Below are 22096 nucleotides of genomic sequence, written 5' to 3'. Positions count from 1 at the left end.
GTCAAGTCAAGTGAAGAAGGTGAGGGGATTTCCCGCGCACGCCAACAATAGATAGTGATACCCCGGTTTGAACTTTGGAAGGCTCAGATGGCGCCACGTCACCCTCTGCCATTTAATTCTGTCCGTGCGATCACCACGTGCACGACATGGGGATCCCATGATCCCGTATAGTAGCACAGTAGTATAAAACTGTACTAGTACACTGTCCAGTACTAGTACATTATTGACCAACAGATTATATCCAATCCAAAAGGGGTGTAATTAATTCAGGCTCAAACTGTAACAAAACATTCAGGACGGAGGCATATGGTTTTCTTAAGCATCTTGTTGAACCATGAAGTATAAAATTTTGGATAAATTTTTAAGAGGGTAATTGTGTTTTTGACCCGTTTTGAAAGCTAACCACCAATATTTTGACCACATTTTTCTCAACTTTGTTTATTTAACCATATGGTTTTTAAAATTGAAATTGTCTTCTGACCATATTCCATGAAGCCAAATTAATGGTGTTAAACTCAACGAAAAAAACTATTTATGCCCTTGCTTATTTACTCTTATTTTCTCAAAGTTTTTTTCTTCAGTTTTAATTATGCATAGATTGTTTGTGATGGACTTTAGATGGCTCATTCCTTTGTTCCAAAAGCACACGCCAAAATTTAGAAACAGTCCGGTTTGCTTACTGTATCTCATGAATGCATCTACAAGATTGGGCCGGGGTTAATTGACATTATGGTGATAACATGATTGAATGGAAAGAGATTACATGTCCTGGAGAATTTGTCTTGTACTACACTTAGCAGCTGATCAGTAGCCGTTATATATATATATATATAAGGCCTTTCAATGACAACTTTTCATAACCTCTGTAACTACTCTCTGTTTAAGTGTTTAGTAAGTATTGACAGGCATGCGGTCCTGCAGTATGAGATACCCTGCACATGCGGCATTATCAATGAGTAAGATAGATTATCTCTACTCCTTGGAGAATGCAGGCTGCCAAAAGGTTTTCTACTTAAAACTAATCATTGTCACGAGACAATGCATGTGCTTGGAAACTTGTTTCATCTGAAAAGGAATAAACATATTAGTAGGAGTAGTGTTTTTTTTCTTGTCTTTTGGGATGAAGCGCATGCGTGCATGCAGTGCACTACCGTGCACCGTTAGATTGTTTAATCAGCTTGATCAATGCAATGCATCCATGCGAGTATGCGACCCGGCCGTTTGGTTGTTGTCCCGTTGCACTTGGCACTCGATTTTTTTTTGTTTTCCTTTTTTTTTTGTCCGTGTTGCAGAGCTGAACACTTCCGATTTGACTGAGCGTCGTTCCGGTAAAAGTGGTACCGTTTCCAACCATTTACGATTTACTAGCTAGATATAAAATTTGATTTTTTTTAAGTCTTTGTTAGTACTTGTATTGTAGTAGTTGGTAAATAGTTAAATTGATAATATAAAAATTCTGGACCAACAAGAATTGTTTCGGTATGCCCCCGTTACTTATAATCCGCTGCCAAAATTTAAATTTTAAAACTTGTTTTTTATTTTTCAACGTACCTTTTTCAGTATTGATTTTTAAATCGTTAAGTAATATATTTAAAAATTTTATTTATAAATTATCTTTTTATAACTAATAAATCGGTTACTGCTTACAATTAACCGTAGGTAATTGGGACTGTCGTTTCCATCACACCGATCAATTTCACTATGCATGATATGGTTGGACCTGCCTGTTGGTGTAGACTGTCTGTCCCTGTCGGCTGCTCTGATAAGCAGTGGATGAATCATGATGAAAGCGATGTGATGTGTTTGGTGGCATAATATGCCATGGGCATGCCCAAAACGGAACAGGGGCACCGCATATTATGATTGCAGACTCCAGACACAAAGATACACAATCAACTGTTGGAGGGGAGACACAAAATGTGTGTAATTGTGTAAATTACGACCGGTGGAAACAATATGCAACCACGTCATAACCGTGATACTTCCTCCGTCCTATTTTAAGCGCAGCCATGAGTTTTCGCGTCCAACTTTAATCGTCCGTCTTATTTAATTTTTTTAAAAAAATAAAACATAAGTCACGTATAAAATACTATTCATGTCTTATCATCTCATAAAAAAATACTAATTATAAAATTTTTTCAAATAAGACGGACGACTAAAGTTGGACGCGAAAACTCATGGTTGTACTTAAAATAGGACGGAAGGAGTATAAAAAAAGGTTGTAAAAATTTAAGATTTTGAAAAATTATCATATTTATCTTACTAATACGTTAAACTCGTAGGTCTTTCGTAAGTTCTTCTTGTTATATAATGAATGTTTTAGATAAACCACTCTTTTAAAAAACTAGAGGGCCTAGCATATGGCAATCTCTCTCACTAGGACTTTAAGGGCACTAGCAGTGCGGCATGCGCGCTTAAGAGGCTAACGATGCCAGCTAGCTCAGGACCGATGAAGGAAACGACCTCCACACTACATGTGCGGAGGAACGATGCCAATGTCACGCCCTCCACAGCGCAGGTGCGGATCTCTCTCCATGCGCCACACCCCACGATAACGCAAAAGAACGCGCGACTCTCTTTAGGCACGCAATCCTCAGGTTGGTGGGTCCTAACGCGAACGTGGCGCTGATTTTTCAGTGTGGAGCACTCGGGCTGAACGCGAACGTATCGCACTATGAAAAGCCATAAAAAACCAACTTCATTCCTAACCATAGCATATTCTTTTTTTAAAACACTAGACTTCACAGCATTTCAAACATTTCGAAATCTACCTGATTTTGAATAACCGACACGGTTAACTTCCTTCGGACTTTTGATCACAAATTATTCTTAAATGATTATATTATGGTAAACAGAAATTGTATGGTTATATTTATAATACAACATATATTGAAGTAATTATAAATTTTCGGTGAAAAAGACAAACAGTCAAAGTTTTGAACTTAAATAGCATCCATGTCAATTATTCGATAACGGAGAGAGTAACCACAATAATACTTTACTGAGACCTTTGTATGCTTTGTATGAAACATTTCTGAGAAGTCTACAAATTTTATGAAACAATTTCAAAATTTACATCCGAGCTGTAGTTTCCATTGCATATACAGTCTCAGTTTGATAACCATAGTAATTTAATACTCCCTCCGTCTTAAAATTTACTACTAGTACTTTTAAGCTTAAACTTGGGTATTAAAAACAATAGATGAAGTTAAATGGAAAAAGTTTGCGATTGGTTGAGAAAAGAAAGAATATGTCAAAAATTTGAATGAAGAGACGTACTAATTGGTTGAGAAAGTAATGTATATGAAAAAAATAATTATATTTTAGGATAAAATTCGAATGCTAGAAATCAATATACGAGTATTTTAGATCGGAGAGAGAGCAGCTGTCATCATCGCATTTGTGAACAATGGCCCCATCCATCACCCATTAACAGCTTTCGGAGTTTGGACGAAATGTTATGGAACTAGCGGGAATTTTAATTTCAAACAGAAAAAATTTGAAAGAAAACAAGGAAGAAAATGTTCCCTTCCCCTTCGTCGCCTCCGTCTATTTCTCTCCTTCGTACACCTCTCTCTCCTCTCTCTCCTCCATTCTCCATCTCTCTCCTCTCTCTCTCTCTCTAGCTCTAGCTCTAGCTCTGCTCCGATCTGCACAGCTGGCGGCATTCTCCCTCCCTCTCGCGCGCACGGCGTGGACGGCGACGGCCTCCTCCTCCGCCGCGTTCTCGCCGCCGGCCGGTGAGCATTCTCGAATCGAATCGCAGCTTTGTGTTTCAAAAGGAAGGGAATTTTTGGGGGTGGGTTTTGGTTTAGCCCACCTTAAATTAGGTGCGTCCCTGTCACAGAAAAGATAGTCTTTTTTTTTTACTTTTTCCAGTGATGTGTTCATTCTGTATTTTGTTTCTATAAACATATTTTTTTTGGTTTGTTTTTGTTGCCTTGCTCGTTTTCTTGCTGCTTGGTTGATCTTCTGTTCGTCGTGTGGGTTCGTTTGTAAACGCGATGTGGTTTTTGAATTTTTTCAATCGATTTGAACTTTTAGGATAAATTGTAAAACGTTGTGGTGTTTATACTGTTTGTTAACTGAAGTTGGTTATTACTTGGTGAGTTTTATGATTTCCAGTTCCATGAGAAAAAAAAAAGAATTATTCTGAATTGTAAAAAAATCATAATTGTAAAGATCCATTATCCATGGATAAATCACCATAACAAAGAAATAGTTTTTGTAGTAATGTACATAAAAAGTTTTTTTTTTTTTTGTATTAAGAACTTGGTAGGTACGACTGAACTGAAAGACATCCCATTCACGCATCCATTGACTCGTAGGTCTGCTACACAATAGTCAATGTGAGCAAGCAAAAATATTTACTAACATGTAAATATTAAGTAAAAGCGCTTGTTAGTGCACTTTCATGTGAATGAGACACAATTTTTTTTTAAAAAAAACTTTATCTGCTTGTCACTGCCTTTCACCGTGTGAAATAGCTCTAGTTGAACATTTTCTTCATGTTGAACGATTTGCTTGTCATTGCCTTTCACTGCTTCAGAACATTTTCTGCATGTTGAATAATTTGCTTCTGAAGCTGTTGTCAACATTACTTAGTATTCTGTATTACAGATTTACTGTATTTATTAGTACTCTTTGATTTATGTTTTGTTCATACGCGTAGCTTCTATTTGACTGTAAAAACATTGACATTACTTACCATGAACTTATTGTAGGGAGAAAAGCCACATCTCTTCTTGGATAGTGCACTCTTTGCTGGACATGTCATAATTCTAGTTCAGAGATGGGACCTATGGTTGAAGGGTGTGTTGGCCCAAGTGAGCTTCACTTAAGGAAGGAACTTACCGCGTTGCGGAAGGCACGATTCTTGCGAGATCCCGAGACTAGCTCGACGTGGAGGTCTCCTTTGGATTCTAGACCATTGGCGGCAGCTTCGAACATTGTACACAACAGCAATGGAGTTGGAGACAGTATAGCACCAAAGCATACCGAGTCACCTACACCATCAAAGGGTGAAAAGAAGCAAAAAAAGGTTTATCTCTACAACTGGAGGCAGTATTCTAACAAGTCCAGTGAAAGTGGAATGAAGTTAGATGAGGACATTAATCTGGAAAGTCCACACAATTCTAACGGTGTGGGTTTGAAAAGCAATGCATGTCAGGATGATCCAGTCAACATTTACAATTTTCAGAGCTCAACATCATGTACTCCGATTAAAAGAGTAGCTAGAAGGAGCAGGGTTTTGTTGTCAAAGAAAGGAACAGCAAGAGACCCAGCTGTTTCGAAGTTGCTTGATCTTCATGTCAACTCCACTGAGCAAACTGAGGATACTGAGAACTCAGAGGTGGGTTACTTTTCACGCCCAACATCTCCACTATTTGCAGCGTGTGGATGCGTGAGCGCTTCAAATACCTCTAGATTACTGAAAGTGGGTAGAAGAGAGGGATCTTCCTTTTCTTGCACCCCTATTTCAACTAGATCCTATTACAAACATGGAAGAGTGAACTCCAGTACAATTGGTTCATGGGATGGAAGGACTGCTACTTCTTTTGATGGTGATGAGTCTAACCAATCAACACTTTGGAGAAGTCGGAGGTCTCATGTTCCTGGCTACTCATCAAAGAGGAATAAATGTAAAGGATCTAAAAGAAGTTACTCTCCTTCACTGTCAGATATACTCAGAAGAAAAGGTAGCGGCCTATTATGTGGGAGCCAGACACTGCATAGGAAGAAGAGATCATTTGGTTCATTGAAATGGGGCCATTCAAAAACATCTGCCCATGGAATGTCACTTTTAGATGGTAGCTGTGATTTTGGTTCTTCATCATTTGATTCATCAAGTGATGAACTCTCAACCAATGTAGGGGAGCTTGATTTGGAAGCTTTGAGCCGGTTGGATGGGAGAAGGTGGTCAAGCTGTAAAAGCCAGGATGGGGTTGATCCAGCTGTTCATGGAGCTGATCTGGCAATGGCAGACCGGAGAAGTTTGAGCCAGAAGTACAGACCAAAGTTATTCAGTGAAATTGTTGGTCAACATATTGTAGCACAATCACTTAGTAATGCCATCACAAGGGAAAAGATAGCCCCAGCTTATCTTTTTCAAGGTCCCCGTGGAACAGGGAAAACATCCACTGCGAGGATATTTTCAATGGGTCTCAGTTGCCTTGCTCCTGGAGAAAACAAACCCTGCGGGATATGTAAGGAATGCACTGACTTTTTAAGTGGAAACGGGACTAATTTAATTGAAGTTGATGCAAGCAACAGGAAGAGTATAAACAGAATTAAGAACTTACTGGAAAACATACCGCCATCTGCAACTTCATCCCGGTATAAGCTGTTTGTTGTTGATGAATGCCACATGGTGTCATCCAAATTGTGGTCAGCATTTATGAAGTTCCTTGATGAACCATTACCCCGTGTTGTCTTTGTATTCATAACAATTGATCCTGATAACCTGCCTCGTGCTGTCATATCACGTTGTCAGAAGTACGTCTTCTCGAAGATCAAAGATATTGACATTGTGTGTCGTTTGAGGAGAATATGTGTTAAGGAAAATCTCGATGTTGAGTTAGCAGCTCTAGATTTGATAGCTCTAAATTCAGATGGTTCACTACGAGATGCAGAGACAATGCTAGACCAGTTGAGTTTGCTGGGGAAAAAGATAACTCCTTCACTTGTCAATGATCTGGTAGGTTGCTTGCTATGATCAGATCTATTGCTTCTATTAGTGACTAAATATTGCTTTGCATTACATCAAAATTGCAATTTTCTACAATCTGTACAATATTTTTGCTTCTGAACTTTTCTTGTCAATTTGATTCACTGATTTAGTAATAGCTTATCTTTTAAAATAGTTCAGTACATATATATACATGATACTATCAATTTTCCAGAAATGCTTAATACATATAGTTTTCATCATCTTTACTCATGGTCCTTCTGCTTGAATTATTTGAATGACAGTTCGCTATTTTGTTTTCTTTAATAGAAGTGCAAACTCTTCATATTATCACAATTATCTCTATCGATGGACCACGTCTGGGTAAAGAATGCTATCGGTTATGCAACCCATAATTTTCGAAATAATGGTACTTAACTCAAGTCGTGTTTTATAGGTTGGGGTTGTCTCAGAAGAGAAATTGCTTGATCTACTTGAGATAGCTATGTCATCAGACACGGCTGAAACAGTCAAAAGGTCCAGAGAGCTGATGGACTCTGGCATCGATCCAATGGCATTAATGTCTCAATTAGCTGGGCTTATCATGGACATCATTGCTGGTACATACAAATTAGCTGATTCTACTGCCAATGATATGGCAGTTGGTGGTCGAAGTTGTGAGTACCGTAAACTTTTCTAAAATTGTTCTTCGTTACTGTTTGCATAAATTTGACTCGAATAACTCTTGCACAAACCATTTCGTACATACTACATAGCACATCTGGAAAAGATAAGTTCATCCAATCTGCAACCCGTTCATCTATCTCTTAACATGTTCATTTCATGCCATGTAGTAACTGGTGGAGAGTTGGAAAGATTACAGCAAGCGTTGAAGATTCTTTCTGATGCTGAAAAACAGATACGGCTTTCCAGTGAGCGTTCCACATGGTTCACTGCAGCTCTACTACAACTCAGCTGTGGTCATAGTTCAGAAATGAACCAAGCAAGAAGCAGCACTACAGAGTGCCACAAATCAATGAATGATGCGGTGACTGAAGCAGGAAGAGAATCATCATCTAGCAGGGCCGCTTCACATTCTATATCAGCTTTTGGTGTTTCAAAGAAGCTGCTTGACCCCAAAGCAACCAGTCTGCATTCAAGTCCTCAGGCCCTTGCCTCGCATTCATCTAGGTCAAGATTGAATGGTAACTTTGCTTATGGTGGAGAATGCATGTCTGCTGATAGATTTCTACAGGATTCTACTCAAAGGAGTAATTATTCTGAGCAAAAGGTTCTGGTGAATGGAAACTTAGAAAGTCTTGCCCACATTTGGATGAGATGCATTGAAAACTGTCACTCCAAGACATTGCAACAACTACTTTTCGACCATGGAAAACTAGTATGTGTAAGGCAATGTGAAGGTAAACATATCATGTGCTCTCTCTTATTTTCAGCACGGAGCATATTTATATGGGTCATGTACTGTTTCGAAAGACAAAGTACATAGTTGATAATGCACCTGATAAATTTGTGATTTGGTGGAATTTCTCCCACTATATATTGTTTCAATATATTAGGAACTTAATCTTCAATTATGTGTCCTGTTTGATAGAATCATTGAACTACAGAATGTTTTGCTAATCAGTTGAAATCATGTAACTTTAGCTACATAATAGAAATGGAAAAGAAACAGCAGTTACAGAGTTGACGAAATTATAAACTGTACATTGATAACTGTTTGTAGAGTGATGGTGTCCTAGTTCTAACTTATCACATATGGAAAACTCTGACTAGATTGGCCTTAGTTCACACCATCTATGTTGGTACAACATCTACTAGGCTAGCTTAATTAAGTCTGTGGCTTCAACTTGTGGAGGCCAAATACCCCAAAATAGTTTCAATGTTTAATTGTGCAAATAGAATTGCAGTTGTTTAGGACTTAATATGGCTTTCAAATGGGCTGCTTACATATCTCAAAGTTGAAGAGGGAACCTTATCTTCAACATAGGACCTTGTATTTTTTTATGCTTGTGCAGATTTTCACTTATTTCAATTTTCAAAAGAAGAAAGTGTTCCATGTTTGTTGAAGTAAAATTCAATGATCCTTTTTTGCAGGCTGTGTGCTTGCCTTTATAGCATTTGAGGACAGCAGCATAAGGTCTCGGGCTGAAAGATTTCTGAGCAGCATTACAAATTCAATTGAGACAGTACTGAGATGCACTGTGGAAGTCAGAATGGGTCTACTACCTGACTTTATAGCCAGTGGGCTAACATCAGAGATGGGACCTAAAGTAAGACGAGCCGAGTCTGATGTCTTGAGTTGTTCATCGAACAGCGACCGACTAAAGGGAACCTTGAACACCTCAAGTAGAAATTTTGATTATTCTGATGAAGTAAAGAAAGGATTGGAGCAGTTCAAATTTGCCTCAGCTGGTGATGAAAGGTTGCAGTCGGCTTCAGTTACTTCTGTAAATTCAGGAAAAACTAAAGCCACACATATGTCAAAGATATCAATGATTGATGAGCAAAGGTTAGAGAGTGCCTGGCTCCAGGCTGCTGAAAAACACACACCTGGCATGGTAAATCAAACAAGACCTGATAGACATCAGGTTGTGCCACAAATTGTCAGCCCGTATGAAAGGAGATCGTCAATGGTCCTAGTTGTGCCCTCAGGCCAAGAAGATGAGGACCTTTCTCATGGGATCAAAGCTATGAAGATTGTTGACAGTTATGGTGTTCAGAAAGACCAGAATGGACGAAACGTAAACAGAAATGTTGTTTCACCGAGCAAGCTGCACAGCGATGATTATTACATGGAAAATTGTGACAAAGAGAGCATGTAAGTAATACATGTTTTTATTCAGTCCCTTTTCCTTTTCAACTTTTAGGACATTAAATTGGTACATCTAATTTTTGAATGAATATTACTGAATATTAGGACATAAAACATGCCAGTAGCGATTCTTTCTTTCCAATCATGGTAGCTAGCACAAAATAACTTGATCTAGAGTTCTGAAATGTGGCTTACAGTTGTTGAATTAACTGATTATTAATTACAATAAATGTTAGAATCCACAAGTTATTGATTCTGATACTTGATCAAGAATGGTTCTAGGATCATTGTGTCATACATTAGTTGATTGACAATGCTGATTCTTGTTACTGCTTGATAGTGTCCTTAACCATTCTTACCGTCTCAAATTTATAGTTGCTCGGAAGCTGGACGACCTGGTTGCCCTGGCCTTTTCCACTGTTGGAAAACTCAAAGATCAAAGAGGCTAAAGGTAAAATAAATGTCACATTTTGTTTGTATATTCTTTGGCAATTGGCAGCAAATGACAGCCTGACACTGTTAAATGCAGGTTAAGAGACAGACGCGTGTCAAATCCTCTTAATCATTTAGAGCAGACATGTTCAATGTTATAGAAGGCGCATTTCAAATATTCATGGAGCAGGAAATGCTACATAGCTTAAAATTAAAATTAAAAGTAGTATGACACTATCACCATCTTTGTCCCATGATTCATTTTCTGTTTCTAGTATATTCACTCTGAATCTCTGATGGCCTAATATTTTTGGCTTTCTTGAGACAGGAGTTGAGACAATTTAGACTATTTGTCAATCATGTTAGTAACAAGTGTTGTCTTTGTGGACAGTGTATTCATGCTCCAGCCAGTTTATGCTCTCAAGAAGGAAAATTGTCCTTGTACAGGCATTTGGTTTTTTTTTTTCATGAGAAACTTGATCTTATGAGTACCATCTCATGAGTGGAACTGATCAATATAGACTAGTTTGATTAGATTTGTGTTTTTGGTTATGTCAAACTTCCTTATGCAAGAATGGTTATTCACTTCAGACAATCCTCATGTAAACTTGCCACCATCTCTGCATTGTGCCATTTTGAGCTGCAAAATTTCTCAACTAATATTCTCGATGTTGATGACCTCTGTGGGATCAGTTCATGGAAATCAATTATAGCAGCTCATTAATTAATTTGACTGAAGCTAAGCTGCCATCATCCAGTGAGGCTGGAGGAGTGAGGTTCAGAGATGCCATGATAGTAGCACTGCTCCATGGCGGCGCTGACGTCATCGTCGTCGTCGGCGGCGAAGACGTCACTCCACGGCCACTGCTGCTCCGGCTCAACGCCGCCGTCTCCCCCTGAGAACCTCACCGGCGCCGGCGACCGGCCATTGTTGTTGCCGGCGGCGCCGGCGCCGGCGACGGCGTGGTTCCTGCTGGCCGAGCCGGCCGGCGCGATGCTGCTGCTTGTTGGGCTGACGATGACGTCGGCCGCGGCGGCGGCGTCGACGCTGCCGCCGATGCGGACGCCGGTGATGAGGAAGCGGCGGTGGGCGGCGGCGTGCGCGGTGGCGGTGTGGACGGCGACGTCGCAGCTCCGGCAGAGCAGGGCGCGGTCCTCGAGGCAGAAGAAGTAGCCCGTCTTCTCCTGTAATTACGTGCAAATTAATTACTACATCCTAATATGATGATGGAGTAGCTTGGTTAATCGGCAATTTATTAATTACCCCATTTAGGCTTGGTTAATTACTAATTAATCCATTTGAAATGATTAAGAGGATGATCTACACTGAGCAACTTCATAGCAACTAATGATATATCACATCCTATAATATAAGGTGGTTTTTTCTTGAACGGATGGAGTAGCTTGGTTAATCGGCAATGTAATTACGCCCATTTAGGCTTGGTTAATTACTAATTAATCTATTTGAAATGATTAAGAGGATGATCTACACTGAGCAACTTCATAACAACTTTAAACCTCTGAAAAAAAACTTCAAATGAATATAATGCCTATGATATGAACATCTGTACAAGTAGTTAGTAATTTCCATATTAGCTCGAGAAAAGGGAACAAATTTGTATATTCATGTATAGGTAGGAATAAATCATAAAAGTTCTTAAAAAAACTAAAATTGACTCCTGGACGAGCATAACTTGATAGACAATAGTTGTGAAATAATTTTGCAAATACTAAATTGTGAAAAAAAACTGAAATTGAGACTCCAACAAATATAACTAAAATTTTAAGAATGACTGAAATTGAGATTTCATGACAAATATAACTAAAATTAAGAGTAACGCCACAAATAACTGAAATCGAGACTATGAAATGTTAATCCCCATTTTCAGAAACATTTAATAAAATAAATACTAAATTAAGAATAAACGCCAAGTATAACCTTGCATTTATTGATTGCAGATTCAGAATTAAATCAAGAAAATAGAAAGTAATGGATCAACAACGGTTATATATAATCGACAAGCCGACAACATACTTGTATTTCTTTTTCTAATTTTAGATTCTAGAATTATTGATCAGATTGAATTGATTGGTTTGATTTTCAAAATTATTAGTTTATAGAATATATATGTCCATATACAATGTTTCAAAATTTCAAAAACATTGATTAAAAAAAAGAAAATTCATCTGCATGGAAACGTATTCTATGCACATAAGCCCTTACGCGTATACACTATGCATATCAACTAACAAATGTCATTGAAAAAATCTAGAAAAATTTGTACATGTATTTTCAATAATATTATATCTTCATGTAAAGTCTCATCTTTAAATTTATCCTATATAGAGCGTAACAAAATAAAATAATATTCTGAAAAATTTATAGTCTTAAGATTGTCAAATTTTTTGGGTTACGACTAAAATATAATAAATTTAAGGTTAAGATTATACACGTAGGTGTAATATTATTGATTTCAATATATGGTTAAACATGTATATAATTATAATTATTTAGTAGTAGTGCATATAATTTCCCAAAAAAAAACTTTTAGGAATGTTTGTTATGCTAACTGCATCCTCAATAACTTAGCTAGTTATTGTAGTATTACTAGGCATGTGTATCCTTGGTTGAAGAAAATTGGCAATCATCTAAATGCCTGAGTACGCCTTTTTCTCTTCTCTAGTCTCTAGAAGCTAGAAAAGTATACTCCATCTGTCCAACTTGTATGGCTAATTGGCTATATATCCGCATTAATCCAATACGAGTTTGGTTTATCTTGGTCAAAGAAAAAGAAAAGTATATATTTGTATATATATATATATAAGATATTTATTTTGTACCATGTAAAATATCTCTTTGAATTCCGTATATGAATTAATTAATTTAATTCATAAATTCCCCGCTCTTTTTGACTAAAAGGACACAAATTAAAAGCTCTGTGTGTTAATTACAGCAAGAGCAATTAATCAATCGAGAGTACGTAACGTACCTGGCAGATGTCGCAGGTGGGGTGGTGGTCGTCGTCGCCGGCGGCGGCGGAGGAGGAGGGGAGGAGGAGCGCGACGCGGGTGTGCTTGCCGGCGAGCCTGTTGGCGGAGTGGACGGCGGCGTCGCAGCGGCGGCAGAGCGCGGCCTCGTCGGCGCAGCACAGCACCGCCGCCTCCGCCTGCTCGCACGCGTCGCACCCGATCTTCATGTGGCAGCTTCAGCTAGCTAAGCTACTCGATCGCCGCGTCGTTAGCCCAACGAGAGACCAATTAATGGAATTTTCAAGCTTGACGGATATATATATAGTTGAATATATACACGAGCCAAGAATTAATGGATATATATGTGCATATACTCCCTCCGTTTCTAAATATTTGACACCGTTAACCTTTTAGCACATATTTAATCGTTCATCTTATTCAAAAACTTTTATGAAATATGTAAAACTATATATATACATAAAAGTATATTTAACAATGAATCAAATGATAGAAAAAGAATTAATAATTACTTAAAATTTTTGAATAAGACAAACGGTCAAACATATTTTAAAAAGTCAACGGCGTCAAATATTTAGAAACAGAGGGAGTATATATTGGCTGCAGTTATGTTCTACTGACAAAATATATATAGAGTGCAAACCACGTATATATCATGGAAACCTGATAAATATCTACGAATGAGATTTGCTCAACTCATCAATAATAAAAAAATTAATAAAATTTTATTGAAAGTAAAAATTTTATTCTTGATGACGTGGATAAATGTCAAGCGTCCGTTTTCAATCTAACAATAATTAGGTTTTCGCTACATATGTGATTTACACTACATATTTTCATATATTTATGTCCTACTATATTACCATTATTTATCGTCTCTTTTGGAAGCTAGTGGTACTTGTATTAAAAATATCTGAGTAAATTTCACTTTAGGGCATCTTATATCTAGATAAAAAAAAAGTAAGGAAAACTTAAACATTTTTTTTCAATTTCTCAATTTTTAATAGATGCCATCACTTACTTTAATCATTAATCTTATTACGTAAATATCATTTAGTTTGTTATGACTTAATTTAACATTGAAGATAATTTAGCATGACTTATATTTTTAAATATTTGTGTAAGACTTTTAAATAGGACAGAATTAAACTTATATAAAAAAAATCAATGATATCGTCTATTAAAAGCTGAAAAGAGTGTAAGGTAGAAAAAAAAAGTAGCCACTACATTGTAAGGCCAACGTGTCAATGAGACATCCATAATAGTGTGATCCATATATACATGTCAGATTTTTTTTAAAAGAGAAATAGACATGTCATATCGATTGATCCACTTTTTGCTTTTTCTTCTTCTTTTGGTCTTTTCTTCCTTTCTTACTCATCAAGGCTTAACTCTTAGTCAAAACTCACAAGTATTTATATTATTTACTGGCCGTTATAGAATTAATGTGATGATCAAATAGATATTTCCTAGAGTTGCTTGTTTTGAATTGGGACCCAATGCAAGTGGATTGTTTGATTTGTTAATTACATGAAAAAATAATTTCTATCAAAATGAATAGGATGAATATGGAGCATAGATTAATTAAATCTTTATGAACAAGATTTGGTGGTCCCTAAATGATCTGCCTACCTATCACTGTGGTCCTAATCTGTTTTTTTTTTTTTTCTGTGATCGATCGATCACTGAGATGGCTTTAGCATGCAGCTACTGCTTCGTCGACACATGATCCTTGCTGTGATATTTACTTGTTCTGCAATAAGAGGGAGCAACCACCTTAATTAATGATTAATAATCATTACTCTCAATTTGGTCTTTAATTTCCACTAGACGCATAACCATGCCGATAAACTTTCTAAAGTTTGACTGTCTATCAATATATTTTGAAATTACTTGTTACTCCTTCCATTTCCACAAACAGATGTTTTATTATGAGTATAGTTAAACACTGAAATCTTAAGTCAATAATATCTTTTAAAATAACGTGAATTGAGCTTCCTGATGGTGGAATCTATCCATCTAGATTTGCAGCCGAAGCCACCTTCTGGGCTAGTTGGGTGACCGCTTGGGCTTATCCAACACGTTCCTACTGTCCTCTCGTCGACAAACCATGTAAAAATTGCCGATTTCACTGGGGCTCAACAATACCATTGTCTCTACAACCATGGGTTTGAGTCTCCAACTCAGCATAGGTGCTCATATATATGACTAATTATTTTTTTTGATACTTTCAACAGTATGAACATATATTAAGCAATCTCTTGAGGATTCTTATAAGGGTATGCATGTGTGTTTATGTGGGTGACTATGCACGAGTGGATATGAGCAGTTGTGTTTATACTTGTTTCATAAAAAATGATTAAAAATATTAATAATTAATATGTAAATGATATCAGTATATTTTTCATGAAAATTGGGTTCAACAATTTTCATAAATATCAGAAAACACAATGACAAAATATGTAGTACATTGGAGTCTATATCTATGCTCTAAATGCAAGTAAAAAGAAGGGAGGAGGTTGGTTATATATCTCTAGTGTTGCAAACCAATAAATAAAAGGACATCATTAAAATTGAGGGCGGTAGCCAGTTCCATGTCTAAATTAAAGTACTCATCAGACCTTATCCCTAACACACTCGCTTTATTGCTTTGATTGCTTTGCAAGTTGCAACACTGACCATGACGACTCATGTATCATAAGATCCTCCCTTCCTAACAACAGTGGATACAAAATATGTGTACAAGGGAAATCCTCTAACTTACTACTCCATCTGTCACATTTTAGACGCAGCCATAAGTTTCTGTGTCCAACTTTAATCATTCGTCTTATTTAACTTTTTTTAATATTAGTATTTTTCGTTGTTATTAGATGATAAAACATAAATAATATTTTATGGGTGACTTTTTTAATTTTTTTTAAATAAGACAAATGATTAAAGTTGGACACGAAAACTCATAGCTACGCTTAAAATAGTACGAAGCGAGTATTCTCTATTTTTGAGAACCTGACATGTATCAGCTACCCACATTAGAGGGCAATGTACATCAAAGGAGTCTTCTTCGGTGTACAAGAATGTGCAAGGTTTTAGGCTATCTTGCCGAAAATTCTACTGCATGCGAGGAAATCTTGGCTGAAGATGACAAATTAATCAAATGGACACATCTAGATGGATCAACATCAACATCAATAGATGATGTTGCCGTTAGGCATACACTTGCAAGAACGAGACACAAATGTGTACTTATCCTGAAACGTGTGGCCACTAGGTTACAAATGTAGCTAGCCAAATGCGATATTCTTCTTGCTGAATTTGTTGTTTCTTTTACTGTAATTTGATTTGCCGTTTTGCTTCTCGTTTCTTCTCAGGTTCACACGGTCGAAACAAGTGGTGCACACATAAATCAAATCAATTTTATGAAACCCTTGTTTATATCTTGATATTTCGATTTGCCATTTTTGTTTTTCATTTCTTGCCAGGTTCACACGACCAAAAAAGAACTATCTGGTCAACTGACTCGTGAACATTACCCTGCACACTGTCCAATTGTACATATATCACTGAATTTGAATAAATACGCTAATACCCTTTTTCTAAAAAATATAATTGATGGCTGCTACACAAAATATGCCATGTCCGAAAGGTAAAAAAATCCAAACACTTTTGGACAGACTAATATCCTGCCTAAGAGGGAAGAAAAAAAAACACATTTTGCTGTGCACTCATGCATAATGGTGCAAAATCTTCCATATAAAGCATACAGATTATCACTAATGAAATGGGAGATGAAACTGAAATCATGCCAAAGTCCCATAAAGTAATGAAGTCGCCTTTGCATCCACATAGCAAACATATATCAAAACTGGTATGATTTTTCTGTTTGCTACCTACCAAACGCGATTTATGCAACTATTATTTCTTCATGAGAAAGTTAAACAATAGTCAGATTCAAACAGCAGCTTGTTAATATCATAAGCAACAATACCTAGTTGACCAACAGTATGGCAATATACCAGCTACTGCCCAGCCCTGGATGCTTCTCTATCTTTAAAAAATAACTCCTTATCCTCTTTCATCTTCTTAACAATCTCAAGTATCTTGGGGTTATGGAAACGCTCTCTCACATACTTCTTTTCCTCTGCCTGTATTTCTTTGATGGCGCTTGGGTATGGATTCGGGGGTGGCCTTTTTCCTTCGATGCGCGCGATTTCTTTCAGCTCCTTGTATGCTTTCTTCTTGGCTTTCTTCTCTGCTGCATACTCCATCTACAAAATGGAATCTAATAAGTACCAAATCCCTATCCCTATATAGTTCACAAAATGCAAGTCTACACTTTCAAAATTGACAGAGTATGACAGAAATAGAAACAGTTTCTTAAAGATATTCAATAAAAGAAATGAAGTATGTACTCAAAAGAGAATGATTACATCTGCTACAGCCATTGCATCATCTTCATTGACTCCGTCCTTTTTCAATTCTAAGACACGCCAAGCAAAAACTCGTGCTGGCGGTGGATCAAACCCGCTTATCCTGTAATAATTGGGCAGATAATAAATTTTGTACTTGAGATGAGATAAATTCAGAAAAGAAAAACTAAAGTCCAACAAACAATCAAAGAAAAAAAAAAGGAGAGAGAAACAAAAGGTAAACGAAGCTGTAGTAGGAAAAGGTATAGACAACCTAGAGCAAGGAAAATAACAGAGTCGGAAATTACTTGATTGCATCATGGTAGAGTGAATCTGGATGCTTTTTGAAGAACCTCTTGACATAAACATCTTCTGGCAACTCGATCTTCTTAATCTTCCCATCAGTACGAGGGAATGTGGGTGGAGGTGCCCTGGTCAACAAACAGTATATGTTACAGAAGATTAGGGAGCAACATGAAATACAATAGAAAAAAAAGTATAAAATAAGTAAATCAACCAAAACACTTCGAGAAAAAGAATATGAACCATGAATAGATCATCACGTCTTTAGTTTATATAATAATATCAAAATTCAGACAAGTGCAAATGGAACAGGGGAGACAAAACAAACACAAACCCTTCAGCTACAAGTACCTTCTGCCTTGCTCAGGTTTACTTGACATCAAAAAATAGAGAGGAAGCAAAGGGAATCCTCTCTCATTTTACAGGTTTACATTTCACCAAACTTTGGCATTACAGATCAAGTGGATGGCATACATGTCTCACTGCAAAGTGTGATCGGCCAGAGTGTGGAAGGTGGAAAGCATGGCGTAATTCATTCTGTTTTGAACAATGATCATAACTGATGATTAACTTCCAAAAGGTTGGATGTTTGGACCGAGCACCACTAAACTAAGACTGTACATGCTTGATGTTTGGGTGTGGACATCAGTAGTTCCCTTGGTATTGCATTTGAGATTTGCCAAAAGGAATGAAGAAACTAGGACGATATTTGCATTTGATTGAAAAGCAAAGAAAAATGAAACATCTAGATAATCAATTTAGCATTAGGATTATTAGCATGTACCCACTGAACTACGCAAGATGAAAAGCATGGTAAAGAAAAGGGCAAACCCAAAAAGAGGTGATTGTGTATGTGAGTATGGAGGGGCATAAATTAATAATACAGAACTACCCACAGAATTCTGAATATTGCAGCATCCCAATAAATCAGATATGCATGTGCAGCAAGACACCAGCCAACTAAATACAAAATGGAATGGAATGGACAGATAAAGAGCACACTCCCACTTAAAGCAAGCAGTAGCCAAGCTTAGGGTTTCATACTTTCATTAACAGAGTAACCAACTGTAAGCACACCACCAACCAATCACAGTAACACATTGAACGACCTTATCTCTGCTCGTAGCACGAATACTCAATACATGGAAAAAAAGATCAATAAACTCATGTGTAAGGGAACAGCTTGGGACAGAAAGGCAATACTTACTGCTCCATGGCCTTGAGCCATGCAGGGGCAGGTTTGGCCATGCCCTTCACCAGCTTCCGTGTCCTAGTGAGCAGGTCGCCTCGCATGTACGACATCTTGCCTCAGAAGTTGGAATAATCCTCAGAGATCTGCAAGACAGAAAGCCCATCTGAGAGGGAAGTTGAGAAATCTGTCTTGAAACAACCTAGCTAGAAGGTGAATTGGCATTAAGACCTATCAAAATCAAGAATCAAGAAAGAAATGGCGACTTGTTTACCACTATCACTCACAACCTGAAAGCACCTATATCAAGGGGAAGACCTGACAGGGCATTCCCAGTTCTTATTACAAAGAAGTATTCCCATGTTGTACCGTACTAAAGCTCCCACCTTGGTTATCTTGCTCCACCTCTTTCTTAGTATCATAACCAATCACATATTTTTGCAGGGGAGGACCCAATGTGGGGCAAGAGTGCTCAGCTGAACCCCCAACTTTTATTTTTTATTTTTGAAACAGACTGCTAGTAGTACCAAGTTTACTTGAGCACCTCATCTATTTATTACCCAATAAAAAGAAAGAGATACAGAATGAGCAACACATCAATTCCATGGCACTCTTGAGTAACTGACCCATCCAAGCCAGCCGAAACAACACAAGTAAATGTAGATTGGATTGCACATGGACAACGTGGTTCCCATGACAAGATAACTACAGGAGTGAAGCGAGCTTCGGAGTGACCGGTTACCTAGTTTACCTAGGGGTGCTTGCTCCTAGAGATGATAATGGAGCTGGGCCAAGCACCCTGTGATCGGATCTGGCATTTGCAAATATGACTAGGTGCTCACCTAGATTGATGGATTACTGGCTGATATCAAGAAGGATGGATGTTTGTAAACCACAGAACCACCGCACATAATCATAGAGCAGTCATTAACTAGATATATATATCAACTAGATGGACTCAGCAAACTCCTAGGAGGGAGCAACTCAAAGTGAAGAGCACAGCACCATGGGCGGATCTAAACTTTTTGGGAACAAACAAAACTGTTATTAGTATCAAGGTGAAGGCAAATTTCTAGAACAGAAGCTAGGGTTAACGCAAAATCGATAAAGGTGCGTGGGTAGAGAGAGATGGGAAAGAGGATGTACTAACCAGGATGGATGCGGCGGAAGCACTCGCTCGCTCGCGGAATGGATGGGGATCGGCGCAGGCGGCGGTGGCGGCGGAAGCAGCAGGACGAGGCGCCCCTGCTCGCTCGCTCGCGGGACGGATGGGATGGGGATCGCCGCAGCGCAGGCCCTGGGCCGGGACGACCTACTATATTCCTTCCAATTTTAGAGAGGCCCAGCCCAACCGGTGAATCCCCTGCCTCTCTAAACCCGACCTTGGGTTCCAACTTCCAACCGGTTCAACCATCGGTCAATGACGGTATACTACTATATTTTATTGAGAATTTTGGTTTAATCAACATAATAAATATAAAATCTAAATCGAGAAGCCTCCCGTTTTAGTCATATCACGTGACACGCCTCAAAGCCATCCGACCACACATGCACATAGCATGAGTCGCGGAGAGCAAAAAAAGATAAGTACTACTACACGTGTATGTATTACATGCATGTCCTGTTTGTTATTATGTCATACATGCTTTTTTCTTCTTATAAAATTTTCTCTTAGATTACTTATTTGATCTACTGATTACACCATTGTGTTCGTTGCAATTCAAAACAAGATCTTACATAATTATATTATGATGAAAATATATTTATGTTTGTAAACTATTTTTATTATATATATGTAAGTTACTTTTATCGTATATAAAAAATACTTTCGGATTTGATTAAATTACTTCTTATACATGCTCTGAGTTGTTTACTTTTATTATTGTTTTTAGTTAATTCCATAATTTATGCTAATTAAATTTATTTTCTTGGTAGACTCATATTTTTATCCCAACAACGAATTTACTTCTAATGTTGTAATAACTTACTTCTATTTTGTGCTAAGTTACTTATATGATTTATGTAAGTTATTTTAAGAATTTATTTAACTTACTTTCATAAATGTATTTACTTGAAAATCTTCTCTACACTTTGCTTGTGAATTTACTCCACATAGTTTTTTTACTACAATTCAGTCATAATGTAATTACTTCTAATGTTATACAGAGTTACTTCTATTGCATATCTAAGCTACTTCTATAATTTAAATAAATTACATTTAAATTAATAAAATGTCTGAATATATTCAACATGGATCTTGTTTTGTCATATATTTTGCGTAGAGTATAATGATGAAAATAGATCTTAAAAATATATGCAATTTAAAAGATATAAGTCATTAAAGGAGATTTATATATGGGATAGAGTGGTCTCCGGTTAGAACTAACCCACTACCGTACTACCTAGTCACATCCAATTTGGACGTAAAATATATATTTATTCCGTTTCTAAAACCATTGTAGCAACTAGCCCGAATAGTCAGGTGCGCACGTATGTATGCATATAGAGGTAGTAACGGGCCCAACTATTTTGCTTAGAAAATTTTGAGAGTTAGCTCTGGAATGCCATGTGCTTACTTTTATACTTTTTGACATGAAAATATTTAAGGATTAGGTAGGGTTTTGAAAGAACCCACATGCCTTGTCCATCAGGGATTCAATCAGGCTAGCTCACTTTTCCTTTGGTTCTATAGAAAAACATCCGGCTTAAATGATTTTTCTCAAGTCAATTACATCTCTAGACTGGCAGTGATTTCGTTTTTTAACCCCCGTTTCGGTTCGATTTTTACAACTAGGATAAGTGAGCACGACAAATGTTGTTCTAAGGTCTTCGGTCGAGAACATCAACTCGTTCATTTGTATTGAAGTTAGGGGCTACTGTTAGAGTTATGGATAATACATACCCAATAGTAATCGAGTAAACTCGGCAGGGCTCACATATACTAAGTCTTGTACGGAATCATATCTCGTACATAGAAGGAGTTTCGGATAAAGAAGGACAATTAGAGTTCTACATAGAAACTACAAAGACTACCTTGATTGTAAATATATTAGTCTTTCTAGTTCTATTTGAACAATAAGACATCTATGAGTATAAATATAAGACCCCTTAGGAGGAGATGGGAGGACACATAGTCCAAGACAAGCCAACAAATACCAATACACGCCGCAAGACATCGACATTAGAGATAAGCCTAAACAGACCCAATCTAGTGCCATTAGAGGCTGATAAGAGGGATCTAGTGTTATCTCTGATATGTGATCACGACAAGTTCATAT

General features: G+C 37.4%; 3 protein-coding genes across 4 annotated transcripts; 1 reads left to right on the top strand and 2 right to left on the bottom strand.

The window, feature by feature from the left end:
* The first annotated feature begins 3560 nt into the window (after nt 1–3560).
* On the top strand, nt 3561–10372 carry LOC127757447 (protein STICHEL-like). 2 transcript variants are annotated; one of them, XM_052282948.1, is made up of 7 exons: nt 3561–3740; nt 4725–6697; nt 7125–7344; nt 7522–8088; nt 8783–9506; nt 9876–9951; nt 10030–10372. In XM_052282948.1, exons 2-7 carry the CDS (start codon nt 4793–4795, stop codon nt 10060–10062), a joined length of 3525 nt encoding a protein of 1174 aa, XP_052138908.1. In that variant the 5' UTR covers nt 3561–3740; nt 4725–4792; the 3' UTR covers nt 10063–10372. The 2 variants fall into 2 exon arrangements, with proteins under 2 accessions (XP_052138908.1, XP_052138909.1); XM_052282949.1 differs by having other exon boundaries at nt 3561–3830.
* On the bottom strand, nt 10362–13184 carry LOC127757448 (B-box zinc finger protein 22-like). The gene is made up of 2 exons (XM_052282950.1): nt 12923–13184; nt 10362–11117 (listed from the first exon to the last, which is right to left on the bottom strand). The coding sequence occupies exons 1-2, from the start codon at nt 13127–13129 to the stop codon at nt 10683–10685; spliced, it is 642 nt and encodes a 213-aa protein (XP_052138910.1). The 5' UTR covers nt 13130–13184; the 3' UTR covers nt 10362–10682.
* Nucleotides 13185–16820: 3636 nt separating this feature from the next.
* Nucleotides 16821–20124, bottom strand: LOC127756578 (uncharacterized). Its single transcript, XM_052281934.1, has 5 exons — nt 19969–20124; nt 18837–18964; nt 17635–17757; nt 17348–17450; nt 16821–17185 (listed from the first exon to the last, which is right to left on the bottom strand). Exons 2-5 carry the CDS (start codon nt 18929–18931, stop codon nt 16937–16939), a joined length of 570 nt encoding a protein of 189 aa, XP_052137894.1. The 5' UTR covers nt 18932–18964; nt 19969–20124; the 3' UTR covers nt 16821–16936.
* Between the last annotated feature and the right edge of the window lie 1972 nt (nt 20125–22096).

This window comes from Oryza glaberrima, chromosome 12 (genome assembly GCF_000147395.1).
Source record: "Oryza glaberrima chromosome 12, OglaRS2, whole genome shotgun sequence".
NCBI classification, from domain to species: Eukaryota; Viridiplantae; Streptophyta; class Magnoliopsida; order Poales; family Poaceae; genus Oryza; species Oryza glaberrima.
The sequence above is the reverse complement of the archived record's forward strand: the minus strand, read 5'-3'. Positions and strand labels throughout refer to the sequence as shown.

What these genes read in the sequence shown, in the direction of transcription:
- LOC127757447 (XM_052282948.1), top strand. Translation starts at nt 4,793, where the DNA reads ATGGGACCTATGGTTGAAGGGTGTGTTGGCCCAAGTGAGCTTCACTTA. An exon ending in GGCAGTTGGTGGTCGAAGTT is followed by an intron (nt 7,345 to 7,521) that starts GTGAGTACCGTA and finishes CATGCCATGTAG; the next exon opens with TAACTGGTGGAGAGTTGGAA. An exon ending in AAAGATCAAAGAGGCTAAAG is followed by an intron (nt 9,952 to 10,029) that starts GTAAAATAAATG and finishes TGTTAAATGCAG; the next exon opens with GTTAAGAGACAGACGCGTGT.
- LOC127756578 (XM_052281934.1), bottom strand. Translation starts at nt 18,931, where the DNA reads ATGTCGTACATGCGAGGCGACCTGCTCACTAGGACACGGAAGCTGGTG. An exon ending in TGGCTCAAGGCCATGGAGCA is followed by an intron (nt 17,758 to 18,836) that starts GTAAGTATTGCC and finishes TTTGTTGACCAG; the next exon opens with GGCACCTCCACCCACATTCC. An exon ending in CTCTACCATGATGCAATCAA is followed by an intron (nt 17,451 to 17,634) that starts GTAATTTCCGAC and finishes CAATTATTACAG; the next exon opens with GATAAGCGGGTTTGATCCAC.
- LOC127757448 (XM_052282950.1), bottom strand. Translation starts at nt 13,129, where the DNA reads ATGAAGATCGGGTGCGACGCGTGCGAGCAGGCGGAGGCGGCGGTGCTG. An exon ending in CCACCTGCGACATCTGCCAG is followed by an intron (nt 11,118 to 12,922) that starts GTACGTTACGTA and finishes ACGTAATTACAG; the next exon opens with GAGAAGACGGGCTACTTCTT.